We start from the raw sequence: 13,554 nt of genomic DNA on the forward strand, positions 1-13,554 counted from the left end.
GAAAAAATCTGAAATTTGTTTAACAAAATTTTTAAAAATTTGAAAATGGAGTTTTGAAACAGCCGTTAAAAAAAATTATTTTTTTTGGCCATACCTGCGAATAGGTTAACGGTATCCTACGAAGACAAAAACTCATATACAAGTACATATGGACATATTTTAAGTAGAAATGAGCTTTTATTTTAATTTTTCTCGAAATTTCTTAATTTTTTTTTCTAAATTTTTTGTTCAAGTGGCCTGAAACACGTTAATGGTCTGGCGAATTTGTAATAACTTTAAAATTTTTTAATCAAATTTTGTCATTTATATCTCATTACAACGATAATTACGTACATATTTCGATTCTTTTGCATTCAATTGCAAAAGTATTTATTTAGTAGCAAAATTTTTTCAAAAACTGAAAAATTTGCATTTTTCTCTAATTTTGACGATAATACAGTTTTTGGGTCATTTTGAACCAAAGGAGATACAGGGTTAATTTCCAAAACTTTTTTTTTAATGTAATATTCATTAATATAAATAAATCTACATATTTCTAGAAAACAATGCAGAAAGTTAACGAGTTTCACCTATTTATTCCATATTAACAGTAAAATTTTGCATATATCTGAACTTTGACCTCGATGCGCGTCCAGAAATCGTTGCCCGATTTGGCTCAAATTTTCAGCATTTAACATTTAGGCCTAGTGTCACAATATTCCACCCGGCACTCTTTGAAATCTAAAAAAAAAATCGGCTGTCACTCTAATGTACATATATCTAAAAATATTTTATTTAATATTAAAATTTTTGTTATATTTAACGTACATACTCGTATTTATAAATATTTAGTACTCGCTCATTTATAAACTGTTAATAAAACCTTTGCTACAAAATGTCAATCAATGTTAAATAGTTTAGGCATTAAAGTTAGCTGCGACTAATATAAATAATCCTAGTATCACTCTATTTGTAATCAATAAAAGGGTTAATGTCAATAAAATTGTTTAATGTCAATAAACCCTGAATTTTTCTAATAAATTATTTTGGCCAGAAAACCTGGCCAAAATTATTACACACAGAAAAAGGATTGGTTGGAAAACGGTTACAACTATGTAAATTTAATGGAATAAATCAATATTGTGTTGTAGTCATTGAAAATGTATAAATTCAACCGATTGTTTTTATTTATATGTAAGTGAAAAATCATAATTGTAATAAAATTGAGGTGCCTATAATTGTATTATTAGTTAACATAATCAATTTATGTACGTCTGGTAAACATTAAGTTAAGGAACTCGGCAGGGAGGACTGATGTTTTCAGTTACAATAACCAATAAATTCGGTCATAAAATCAAATTCGATGATTATAACAAACAAATGATTATGTTGATTATAAAAATTATAAAGTTTGTCTGACAGTTTTCGAAAGAAAAAAAAAATTAGAAATTAAACAAATATTTGTACAAACACAAAAGTAAAATATTAATAAAAATTTTCTAATGTTAAAATTAAAAAGAAATATTTAAAAAAAGCAACAATAACACTAGTTTACAAATCAGACATTTTTGTTTGCTCATGGAATGAAACTTATATTTTTGAGAAGAGCTAGGGATGCTAGTTAATTGACCATTTTTTGTTTCCCACCTATACGTCAAAATTTTGAGATATATAGGTTTTTATTTTTCACCTGCCCTGAGTACTACTAATACATACTGTAGTGTACCGAATTGTAGTAAATAAGTATTTACATCGTTTTTGGGTACTCAACACTCTGGCGAAGCTACTAGATACTTTCAGAGTTGTATTCTTTTGACAAATTCCAAAAAAAAATTAACGGGAAAAAAATAAATACTGTTTAAAAGTACATCTTTCCTGTAGATAAAGGTTAATAAATCGCTATTAAATACAAAAATCTAAAGTAAAAACTATTTTAAAATGTCTTCTAGGAATTGTAAAATAAACCCAGACCATTTTTGTGTTATTTGCGGAAAAATTATTCAGTCAAATCGAGGTTTTCCTATAACACAAACACTGCAAAACGCTTATTTACATTAAAAAATTTCGTAAAAGCTTTAAATAAGACAAAACCAGCATTTCAATATTTATGCAGCGTGTTCCCGAGTCTTTCTGAGGCTAAACTAAAAGAAGGGATATTTGCGGGTCCTCAAAGAAGAAAAAATTTGGTTGATACCAAATTTGGGATCAGAATATGCTAGGAGACTACTGTTGAAGTGTCGCGAGGGAGACAAATGAAAATAATTATAAAAAGAGGACTAAACACTTCACTTTTAATTTTGTTGTCCTAATTTAATGTACATTTTTATATGTTTCGTTTTTAATAAATATCTCAAAAGTTTGACGTCCTGGAATTTTTTTAATATTTTTTCCGAAGTTAGAAGACCTAAATACACAAATCCCCATATGTTTTAATTCATGAGCAAAAACCTTGTAAACTAGTGTAATTATAGAAAAAAACAGTAAGAGAGCTATAAATTCTTATATACCCTTCACCAAATTATACTTCAAAATAAAAATTTTAAATATTTATTTTTTTTCCAAAGTTATATGAAAAAACATATTTTGGAAAAAAACAATTTTCGAATTGTTTTTTTTTTAAACTTTAATTTTTTTTTTAATATTTAGCGAAAAAAAACTTTTTGTGAAAAAAAAATTCGGGTTAAAAACATTTTTTCCGATTTTGCTATGGTCTTATATATATCTATCATTAGATAAAGGTCTTTGAAATATCTATCATTGGATATCCATATTGTCTTTATTAATGACTTAGTAATCCAGATGTAGGTAAAACAAGGAAGAAAGTATGGTCGGTCAAGCCCGACCATATAATACCCTACACCAAGTAAATGAGTAAAAATATTTTTCTTTTAAAATATCAATAATTTATATTCGTGAGTGATTTTCGGAAGTGGGCCTTATATGGGAGCTATGACCAATTATGGACCGATCACTATAAAATTAGGTCGTGTGCTTTATGTCTATGTGAAAGCTATTTATGTTGAATTTTGTGTATATACCAAAATTTTTAAGTGATTTAAGCACGTTAAAGTGATTTTCGTAAGCGGGTCTATATGGGAGCTATGACTAATTATGGACCGATCGTAACAAAATTTGGTGACATAAATTTTGTATATATAAAACTTATTTGGAGCGAAATCTGTGTAGATACATATATAAATTAAACATTTATGACCGATAAAGTCCAATTTCGAGAGGACATTTGTATGGGGGCTAGGTGAAATAATGGACTGATTTCAGCCAGTTTCAATAGGCTTCGTCCTTGGGCCGAAAAAAATATATGTACCAAATTTTATGGAAATATCTTCAAAATTGCGACCTGTACTCTGCGCACAAGGTTTACATGGACAGCCAACCAGCCAGCCAGACGGACGGACATCGTTTAATCGACTCAGAAAGTGATTCTAAGTCGATCGGTATACTTTAAGGTGGGTGTAAGACGAATATTTTTGGGCGTTACACACATCTGCACAAACGCATAATACCCTCCCCACTATGGTGGTGTAGTGTATAAAAATAGCTCAAAAATCGATGTTGTCCTGGTTTTTTCTTCTATCTCAGCCATTTGTGGACCGATTTTCTCGATTTGAGTGACAGAATTATATTCAAGTAAAAGTTCTTAAATGAAGGTAAGGTTCAAAACCTACTCTTTTGAAATTCTAAGTTTCAAAGAAATCTGACTGGAAAGAATATCTCGAGGAACGGCTTTTTGGGAATCTGAGTAGAGTGCTACTCAATCGATGAAATTTTTTTTTTTTTTAACGCTTTATTGATTTATTGAATCTGTCTATTTTGACCTTACAATAAGTATTTAAATCTTATAACTAAAATTAAAACTATTTGCTCTTCAGCAAGAGAGCCATAATGGTAAACTGTCACTCATCTTAGCGGGGTGGTAGATCTGCTCTACGGAGCCTGGATCGGGTTTGGGTCTGCACAAGTTATCTTGCAAGCGTATTGGGATGGTTTCGCAGCTTCACAATATATTTCTCACGGACTTTCTTAAACTCTTCCTTTACCAATGTCACTTCTAGGTCTCTATGGATGTTTTCATTTCTTATGTACCATGGTGCTCCCGTCATGGTCCTAAGAATTTTAGATTGGGCCCTCTGTATAAGATCAATACTGGTGTTGCTAGCCATTCCCCATAATTGAATTCCATATGTCCAAATTGGTTTTAAAACGGTCTTATACAGGATGACTTTATATTCAAGGCTTAATTTTGATTGGTCACTGATTAACCAATGAAAGCTAGAGGCTTTTAACTTCATGTGAAGTCTCTTGGTTTCTATGTGTCGGCGCCAAGTAAGCCGTCTATCCAGATGAATACCAAGGTAGGTGACATAATCAGACTGCGGTATATTAACGTTGTTGAGTGTGACAGGTGGGCAATTTCCTCTTCTTAGAGCGAACGTAACATGTTTACTTTTCAGCTCATTTACCTTTATTCGCCAGTTTTTCAACCATGACTCCACACGTACGAGGTAATTCTGCAGTTGACTAGATGCCATGAGTGGGTTTTCGTCTGAGCTAATAATGGCGGTATCATCAGCAAATGTTGAAATTGTTAGTTTATCGCACGTAGGGAGGTCGGAGGTGTAAATCAAATACAGCGTAGGTCCTAGTACACTTCCCTGTGGAACGCCAGCTCCAATCTTGTATTCTCTCGTCACATAATCATTGTACTTAACTCTGAAAAGTCTATTCGATAAATAAGACTCCAGCAATTTATGAGTACATAGTGGTAGTAAACATTTGATTTTATGTACTAGACCCTTATGCCATACCTTGTCAAAAGCCTGAGCAACGTCTAAAAAGACGGCAGTACAATATTTCTTTAATTCAAAAGATTTTCTTATCTCTCCAGTTAAACGATTGACCTGTTCAATGGTGCCATGATGTTCACGGAAACCAAATTGGTGTACTGGGATAATGTTTCCATCATTCAAAAAAGGTATTATCTTTTCCTGGAATATTTTCTCGAATATCTTCGACAAACAAGGGAGTAGGCTAATAGGTCTATAAGAAGATGGCAGGGTTAAATCTTTACCGGGTTTAGGTATCATTATTATTTGAGAAATTTTCCAATTTTTTGGATAAATTCCTAGTTTCAAGATCGCATTAAAAAATATAGATAGCACAATTATTGCCACATTTGGTAGGTTCTTAATCATTGATGGCGTTATTAAATCATATTCCGGTGATTTTTTCAAGTCTAATTTATTTTTAATTACTCTATTAAATGGGTCTTAAAAATTAAATAGTTTTGAGCTTATTATGCAAATAAAAACTTCGCGTCGTAGAACATTGTTCTCTTTATAGAAAAATGTCCGAGATATCTAACTTTAGAAGGGGGGAAAGGAAATTTCTAAAACTAAGAGCTTATTTTCTAAATCCCGACAACAAAAACTAAATATTAAAAAATAAGAAAATTTGATTTTGTTTTCACAAAAAGGGTAAGCAATACATACAAATTCTGGCGTTTCATTTAATTGTTTATTTGTATTGAAAACAAATTTTTTTACGTTTTTTTTCCATATAAACTATCATTTGAGCAAAAAGGAGGGTAATAAAAGAATGCTGATCCCCAAATCAAGTCTTGAAACCGTCAACTTGAGTAAAGCAAAGTAGAATTTATTAAAGAAATAAAATATGTGGTAAAACTGTAAAAATATGAAGAATCGCACATCGTTTACAATTGAATTTCTTTTAAAATTTAAAAAAATAAAAATCAAACATCAATTCAGTAAAAGTTAGTCGTGAATAGATTTATACGACAAATTTTAAATTTTTTTATAATTGACATATTAAACCCTTTGCTATCAATAACAAGGATTTTAGACACCCTCTAGGAGGCTTCCCGGAATACAAGTGGTCAAACCGAGAGATATAACGAGAGTTATAACCTGTGCAAATACACCATCATCATAATTTACATCACCCAATCTCTCAATATATTACATAACGATTTCGCACATGGTTTTGACGAATTTAAATCGGTGCATATTTTTCGAATTGAAGAAAATTATAAAACTAAAGCAATTTGTAATAAATTTAAAGACTTACAGCCATATGCATAAACATTTACAAAAGGTTTATAAACCAATTATAGGAAAATTTTCATAAAGTTGTATTCATAAACGATTAATAGCTTAAAATACCTTTGATAAACAAATGTTAAATGTAAAAATTTTAAACCTACTTAAAGGAATTCTTTTTGCTTTTTATCTTAAAAAAGAGGATTTTAAAGATAAATTTGGAATAATAGATGATACTATTGCAATTGCTAAACACAATTTTCACTTCGCTGGCGATTAAGTTCCATTTTAATAGTATATGATTTTGTTTGATATTCCTCCGGCAGTGAACTATATGAGGTTCACAAGTGAGTTTGATTGGCATTTTTGTCATTTACTTTTAACCTGCAATGCCATATAGTAATAAAATGTGTAAACATTGTGGAAGAAGGTAATATACCCACTCCGGAATTAAAACTATGTGTTTCCACATACAAATTCATTAAATTTTGTTAAAATTTAACAAAATGTCAATAAAAATAAATTAATAAAACAAATTATACAACAGTGATGTTTATTTTATCACAGAATATTCGTCATTCGAATACTTTAAATAATAATTGAAATAAACTATATAAAAAAGTTTGTACATTAATCCATTTTAGCTTAATATAAATTTACTAGAATCAGATATACATTTTTTTATCTAAAAATTAATTGTTATCTTCAAAAATGTATTATTACTAAAAACAATTATTGAAAAAAAAAAATAACGAATATTTTATCCTAATTGAAAGCAACACTAACATCAAAAAAGGGGAAATAAATGAGAAGCATTGCAAGCTTAGATAAAAATCAGTACATTAGTTATTGTACCTTTATCAAACTTGTATGAATACAATACTTTTATAAATGGTTTTTAAAGCTAAAATGTACGTTAACAAAATTGTGTTTTAAATCTACAATAAGGTTTTTTTATGCATATAGCCGTTATTTCATAAACTAAAGAATGAGAAGTTATTTTCGAAGATTGAAATTTCTGATCCGTATTTGCAAATTGAAATTGATGAAGAATCTAAACATCTACTAGTAGTAAATATTCAATTGGGTTTATTCCAGTGACAACGGTTACCATTTGGAGTAGCCAGTGCACCAGACATTTTTCAGAGATTAATTGAACAAACCATTTCCGGCATTCCAGGCTGTCTTAATTATTTAGACGATATTATATGTAACGGGTCAAATGACGAAGAACATATTAATAATTTTAAACCTTGCAGAGCTACAGTAATTTTTGGGCAAAGTTTACTATTACTAAATCTGAGTCAAAGTTTTTTCTGGGGAGATGAACAAGAGAATACATTTCCAGAGCTTAAACTATAGTCAAATAGAGAAGGAAGCGATATCTATTATTTTTGGTGTAAAGAAGTTCCACGATTACTTATATGGACAAAAGTTTATATTGTTTACCGATCACAAAACTTTGGTTCAAATTTTTAATCTAGAAAAGGGAATTTGGGTAGCATTTGTCAACAGACTACAACGTTGGGTATTAATGTTGTCTGGTTACGTATATACTATTAAGTATAAAAACACAAGATGTCATGGAAATGCTGACGCATTGTCCAGATTACCACATAAAGAATTTGAATTTGAAAAATTCATTGATGAACATATAACAATTTTCCTATTAGATTTAAAACAATTGCAAAATTATCAAAAGAAGACAATAACCTAACAATAGTGTTAAATTTTATAAAAAGATGGTTGACCCGGCAAAGATAGTCCGTTTCCGAAGAATTTATACCATTCCACGGTCACCGCGATACTTTGACATTTAATGGTGAAGTTATAAATGGAATAATTATAATGGAATAGTTATTTAAGAAAACGTATATTACAACTTTTACATCAAGGCCATTGGGGAATAGTTAGAATGAAACAAATTGCACGACGTTATTGTTGGTAGCCTAAAATTGATGATGATATAGCTTAAATTATTTCATCATGCCAAGCTTGCTATTCACACTCATCAAATCCACCAAAACAGTTTTTGGTGGATAGTAATAGTGGATTCTTTTTCTCAATTGCCATATGTTATAAAAATGGAGAACAGTACGTACGTTTAAAACTTCTATTAAAAAACAATTAACAGATGGTTTGAGTTTACAAGCATCAGTGCTTGCTTATTTAACAACACATAGAACTAATCCAAACTCATGTGGAAAATCTCCCGCAGAACTTTTACATGGTCGACAACCTCGAACATTGCTTTCTCTCTACTTAAAACCTACTAATACCCACAAAAACCTCACATTCAAATTAATGATAATGTCTTATGTCGAAACTTTTCGGAAGGGGATAAATGGGTATCTGGAAAGATAATAAAATCTCTTGGAAGTATGATGTTTCTAATTCAAGTTGACAACAAAATTTGGAAACGTCATATTAATCAAATTCGGATTAATAAATCACTAAACAACTCTAATTTTAAAAATGTATCTCAATTAACTCTGTTTTTGTTAGAATCTGATCAACCCACACAACAAAATTCGCTAAAGACAGTTTACAACCAATCATTGGAAATAGCTAAACTACACAGAAAAAACTATTTCTTAAACTTTCAATTCAAATATTTGTCACATATTGAACTGGTTTCAATTATTTCATAATTAAATCAAGTATTCATTTGCTCAAAAACAAAATTTCTTGATATTTTCTATTGAATTTTGAGTTTTGAATTTGATTATTTTGACAATTGAATATACAATTTTCGTTATTGGTGGAATTTCAAATACAAAAATTATTGAATAGATAATTTTCGTAATTGAAAACACATTTTTGTTATTTTTTGTGTTTCAATTACGAAAATTATCTATTCAATAATTTGTGTATTTGAAATTCAACCAATAACGAAAATTGTATATTCAATTGTCAAAATAATCAAACTCAAAATTCAATAGAAAATATCAAGAAATTTTGTTTTTGAGCAAATGAATACTTGATTTAATTATGAAATAATTGAAACCAGTTCAATATGGTATAAATGTTTGAATTGAAATATATTTTTTTCTGTGTACAAGTGAATCAGTTAATTGTCCTAGAGTCTCAATGAATGAACAGCCATTAGCAATATCTAATTCTGAAACTCCGTTAGCAGTAGCAGAACCACAACCTCGCAGATCGAGTCGAATTAAAAAGAAACTTGATCGTTATTATGCTGTAATGTGTAAGTACCAAAAAGTTATTATATAAATTATGTAACGTGCAGTTACAAAAGTCAATACATCAACATAACATAATTAATACTACTACAATATACATATATAAGTATATTGTTGTCCATAATTCTCAAACAGTTTATTTGAATTCTAATTTGTTCTCAATAATTCCCAAGCAGTTTATGTGAATTCAAATATAAGACATCTAGGAAAAAACATGAACAGGGGAAGTTAGAATCGAAGTCCCGATCTACTTATACTTTAAGTATATTGTTGTTCATAATTCTCAAACAGTTTATTTGAATTATAATTTGTTCTCAATAATTCCCAAGCGATTTATATGAATTCTAATATAAGACATCATAGAAAAAACATGAACAGGGGAAGTTAGAATCGTAGTCCCGATCTACTTATACTTTGCGAGAGATCTAAATTCTGACTTCGTATTAATACCGTAATAGTTAGCCGACCGAGAGCCGAAGCATTTATCTCGTCGGATTGTATTCATTAGCTAGTCGTAGCCAATAAGTTGTAGTTAGCCGATGAAAGCTGAAGAATTTATCTCCTCGGATTGCATCCATATGCTGTATTTACGAATAATTAGTCGTTAGATGACCGAGAGCCGAATCATTTATCTCATCGGATTGTACTCATTAGCTAGTATAGTCAATAAGTGGTAGTTAGTCGACGAGAGCTGAAGAGTTTATCTCCTCGGATTGCATCCATAGACAGTATTTACAAATAATAGTCGTTAGCCGACCGAGAGTCGAAGCGTTTATCTCGTCGAATTCACTATTAGAAACTTCGCCCATTAACCAACATATCCCAAAGATCCAAGACAGCACTGTGATAAAGATTTCAAAGGAAGCAGACCTTTGAAGAACCTGGACAGACTAAGCATACCCCGGCTGGAAACAAAAACTGCATCACAATTAAAACCCTTACTTGTAATGTTGGAAAATAAATAAAGTCGTTGTTGGGTGAATTTTTAAAATAGTGTACAAACTTATCAAATATATGAACATATAACGATCAAATATGAGAATGAACATAAACGAAATCCCCCTTGACAATTTGATAGTTACATCGACATAATAGAGCGAGTATAAATATTTAAACAAAAATATAAACAATTTATTATATATACAATTTATTATCGTACATAATAATATTATGTACGACGAAAAATTGTTGATTAATCAATCATTATTCTATGTTTCAAACCATAATATGTACATACCCTGGACAATGAGAGAACCCAATGCTGCTGCTTCCCCAATAGAACAATAAAGTCGCCCGTGGCGTAAATCTCTTTTCAATTGTTGATACAGCATTATTCGTCCATTGCCTGTTAATCGAAATGGATCTGCAGGGTAAAATTTCACTCGAAAGGAGAAGAGTATTGGATCCACATCTGAAAGTATATTATACATTATTAACAAAATTTGCACATTTTAAATATAAGATTAATATGCAAATAAATAAAACAGTAAAGAAGATTTTTTGAAAGAATGAAAACTTAATATAATAAATATATGACTTAGGGCGGGTAACTTATCAAAATTTTAAACATATTTAAGCTTAATCAATGTTTAAATATTTTTTTTATATGAAAAAAATATATTTAAACATTGATTATGCCTAAACTATGTTTAAAATTTTGATAAGTTACCAGGCCTTAGTTATTATTTATCCGTTTTAGAAAATTTTAAGTATTTTGGCTTTTTATATTTTTAACCATTACAGTAAACCTATTAAAACCTATTAAACGACATTGAATGGGATTATTTTAAAAGTTTAAACAATACATTTTTATATTTAGAAAACATATTTTTATTTATTTATTTATTGTACCTTCATTACTTAATGAACTACCAATAAGTGGTTCAAATCTTATATCTAATAACTATTATTTAATTACTCCAGCCTGTTTTGATTAAATTGGCATTTTTCCTTCTAGTCTTTAGATTAGGTCTGCGGTTATCTAATATGTTGCTGGCCAGTGGGTTTGTGTGAATTTCAAGTTTTTTTAAAGTATTTTTCTACATTTTTCGTGATCTCAGTTTTTACGTTTAGTTAGATCTTTGTGTATAATTGCGTTTTTAATATACCAGGGGGCAACTGTGATCATTCTTAAAAAATTGTTTTGGCGTCTCTGAATCTTTTCTACATTTGGCGCTGATGCCGTAACACCATTTCAGTTTTATGATCATGTTATAAAGTAGAAGTTAATTTAATTTGAATTGATTTCAATTTCATTTGAGTCAACTTTACATCTATATGACTTTTCCATGTAAGTCGACGACCGAGATGTATTCCGAGGTATTTCACTTCCGATTGTTGAATTATTGTTTGGTTATTGATATGAATAGGGGGCATGATTATATATTTTATAGGTTTGTTCGACAGTACTGTGTTTTCTTCTAAATCCAAATTGTTGATTCGGAATACAATTGTTTTCAGTTAACATCGGGTACAACTTGTTCACAAGTATCTTCTCAAATAGCTTTGATATTTTAGACAATAGGATGAGTCTGTATGATTCTACTTTTGTGTGGCTCGGGGGCTCAATAAAGTAACAATAGTGGGTGAGTGAGGTAGTTCCAGCGAGGATTCAACTTGAATCATTTCTTTAGGGATATTTTTTGTCACGCTAAAATCAATAACATCCGGTATTTTGCGTGGGTCAGTAGGCCAGTAAGTAGGTTGGCCGCTCGAAATCACATTCAAACCCATTTTAGAAATTGTATCAAACAAAACACGACCTTTAGGGGTAATCAGTCGTAATCCGCAGAATGTGTGCTTAGCATTCACTCATATCGTAGATGGCGTTTTTGTCTCGTTTATTGAGCGTTTTTATAAAATTGTATCGTGGTTGGCGAAAACGCCAATAAATACGACTCTGTATACAAATATATTACAAACTACCCGTTAAAACGGTATCGTGTTTGGCGTATTTGCCTGTCAAAACAGAAAAAAACTGTCATTAGAAAATTTACTCACGACAAGAGTAGAAAAGGTGATAACAAGTAATAAATTTTACATAAAATTTTTTTTTCAGATGATTTTCAAACATTTTAGATTAAAAATTACGACACAAGCACACTATTTTAAGTTGGTTAAAATAATGGAAAAGAAAACGTATTTGGCTAGAGGCTTTAATAAAGGTTTAAATAAAATAAACATAAAAAAGACGAACTAAATTGTATTGGACCACAATTCCGTACAGGTGAGGGTATGGGCGGACTTCAAATTAAAAAAAAAAACTGGCGCACAAGGCCGAAAGTCATGCAACAGTGTAACGACACGTTTCCGCTGTAAGCTGGGGTATGCTCAGCGGTGTCCAGGGTCGGTTAATAAAAACACGTGTCTTTAGAAAACGTTACAAACTTTTAATTTATACTCTACACTAACTACAGATACTATTTAAACAGGTTCGAAAATACGCCACGTAATTGTGTAGTAGACTCACAACCTGTGCTCCTGAAAGAGCGGGAAACCACCGTTCCTCGTCTAGTCTCGCGACTGAGGAGCAGCACGCGGAAACCACGCGCACTGACCACAATCTCCGGGAATCGCCAAGAATTGTCAGTATCAGCAGAGAAGCCTGCTGCCAATTCCCCCACACTAGTACTTAGTAACCAGTAATTTAACCTTTAACTTGGTAAAGGTGGTGGTAAATTTTACACCCTCTCTTCATTTTTTTAAAGTTTTATCAAAAAGGCTTGCGAAATAAAGTGCCTGCATTTTTGTTTCAAATAGCATTTTGCTTTCCTTTTTTAATTTTTTTAAATTGAAAATATTAACGAAAAAATGTTTTTTAAAGTAAAATTTTTTGCAAAAATTATAAGGTGTAAAATTTATACCACATCTGTGACTATGTCAAAAATTTTCACGTCATAAGTTAAAGGTTAAAATATACTAAAGATGTGAAGCCACTGTCTTTAGTAGATCTTACCTTACTGGCCGCTACGAACCAACTGCCCACTGTCGACTAAAGGCCCAACTATAATATGCATACACTAGTTTAAGTCAGCTTAAGCATCTGTTCGAATATATATAAAACGTATGTGACAAACTATAATGTATAATGTACTATAAAAATTAAAAGGATGAAGAAAATTCATTTATTTTCATAAAATAATAAGAAATACGTATTTTTTTAATTACGTGTTGCACACAAATGTGCAAATGGGGCTAAATTGTTTTGAATGCACATAAGTACATTATGGCCACCTAAAAGTTTCTTCGGATTTTCTTAAGCATTTGACAGTCTTTTCGTTCGGTTTTGACATTAA

At 30.5% G+C, this 13,554-nt stretch overlaps 1 protein-coding gene across 2 annotated transcripts in view; it reads right to left on the reverse strand.

The window, feature by feature from the left end:
* Frmd5 (FERM domain containing) overlaps window positions 1-13,554 on the reverse strand; it is a 192,649-nt gene that overhangs the window by 61,896 nt on the left and 117,199 nt on the right. For both annotated transcript variants that reach the window (XM_065500555.1, XM_065500556.1), the window contains exon 4: window positions 10,497-10,670. In XM_065500555.1, the coding sequence (XP_065356627.1) occupies window positions 10,497-10,670 (174 nt within the window). The remainder of the gene's footprint in view (window positions 1-10,496; window positions 10,671-13,554) is intronic.

This window comes from Calliphora vicina, chromosome 2 (genome assembly GCF_958450345.1).
Source record: "Calliphora vicina chromosome 2, idCalVici1.1, whole genome shotgun sequence".
In the NCBI taxonomy this organism is placed as follows: Eukaryota; Metazoa; Arthropoda; class Insecta; order Diptera; family Calliphoridae; genus Calliphora; species Calliphora vicina.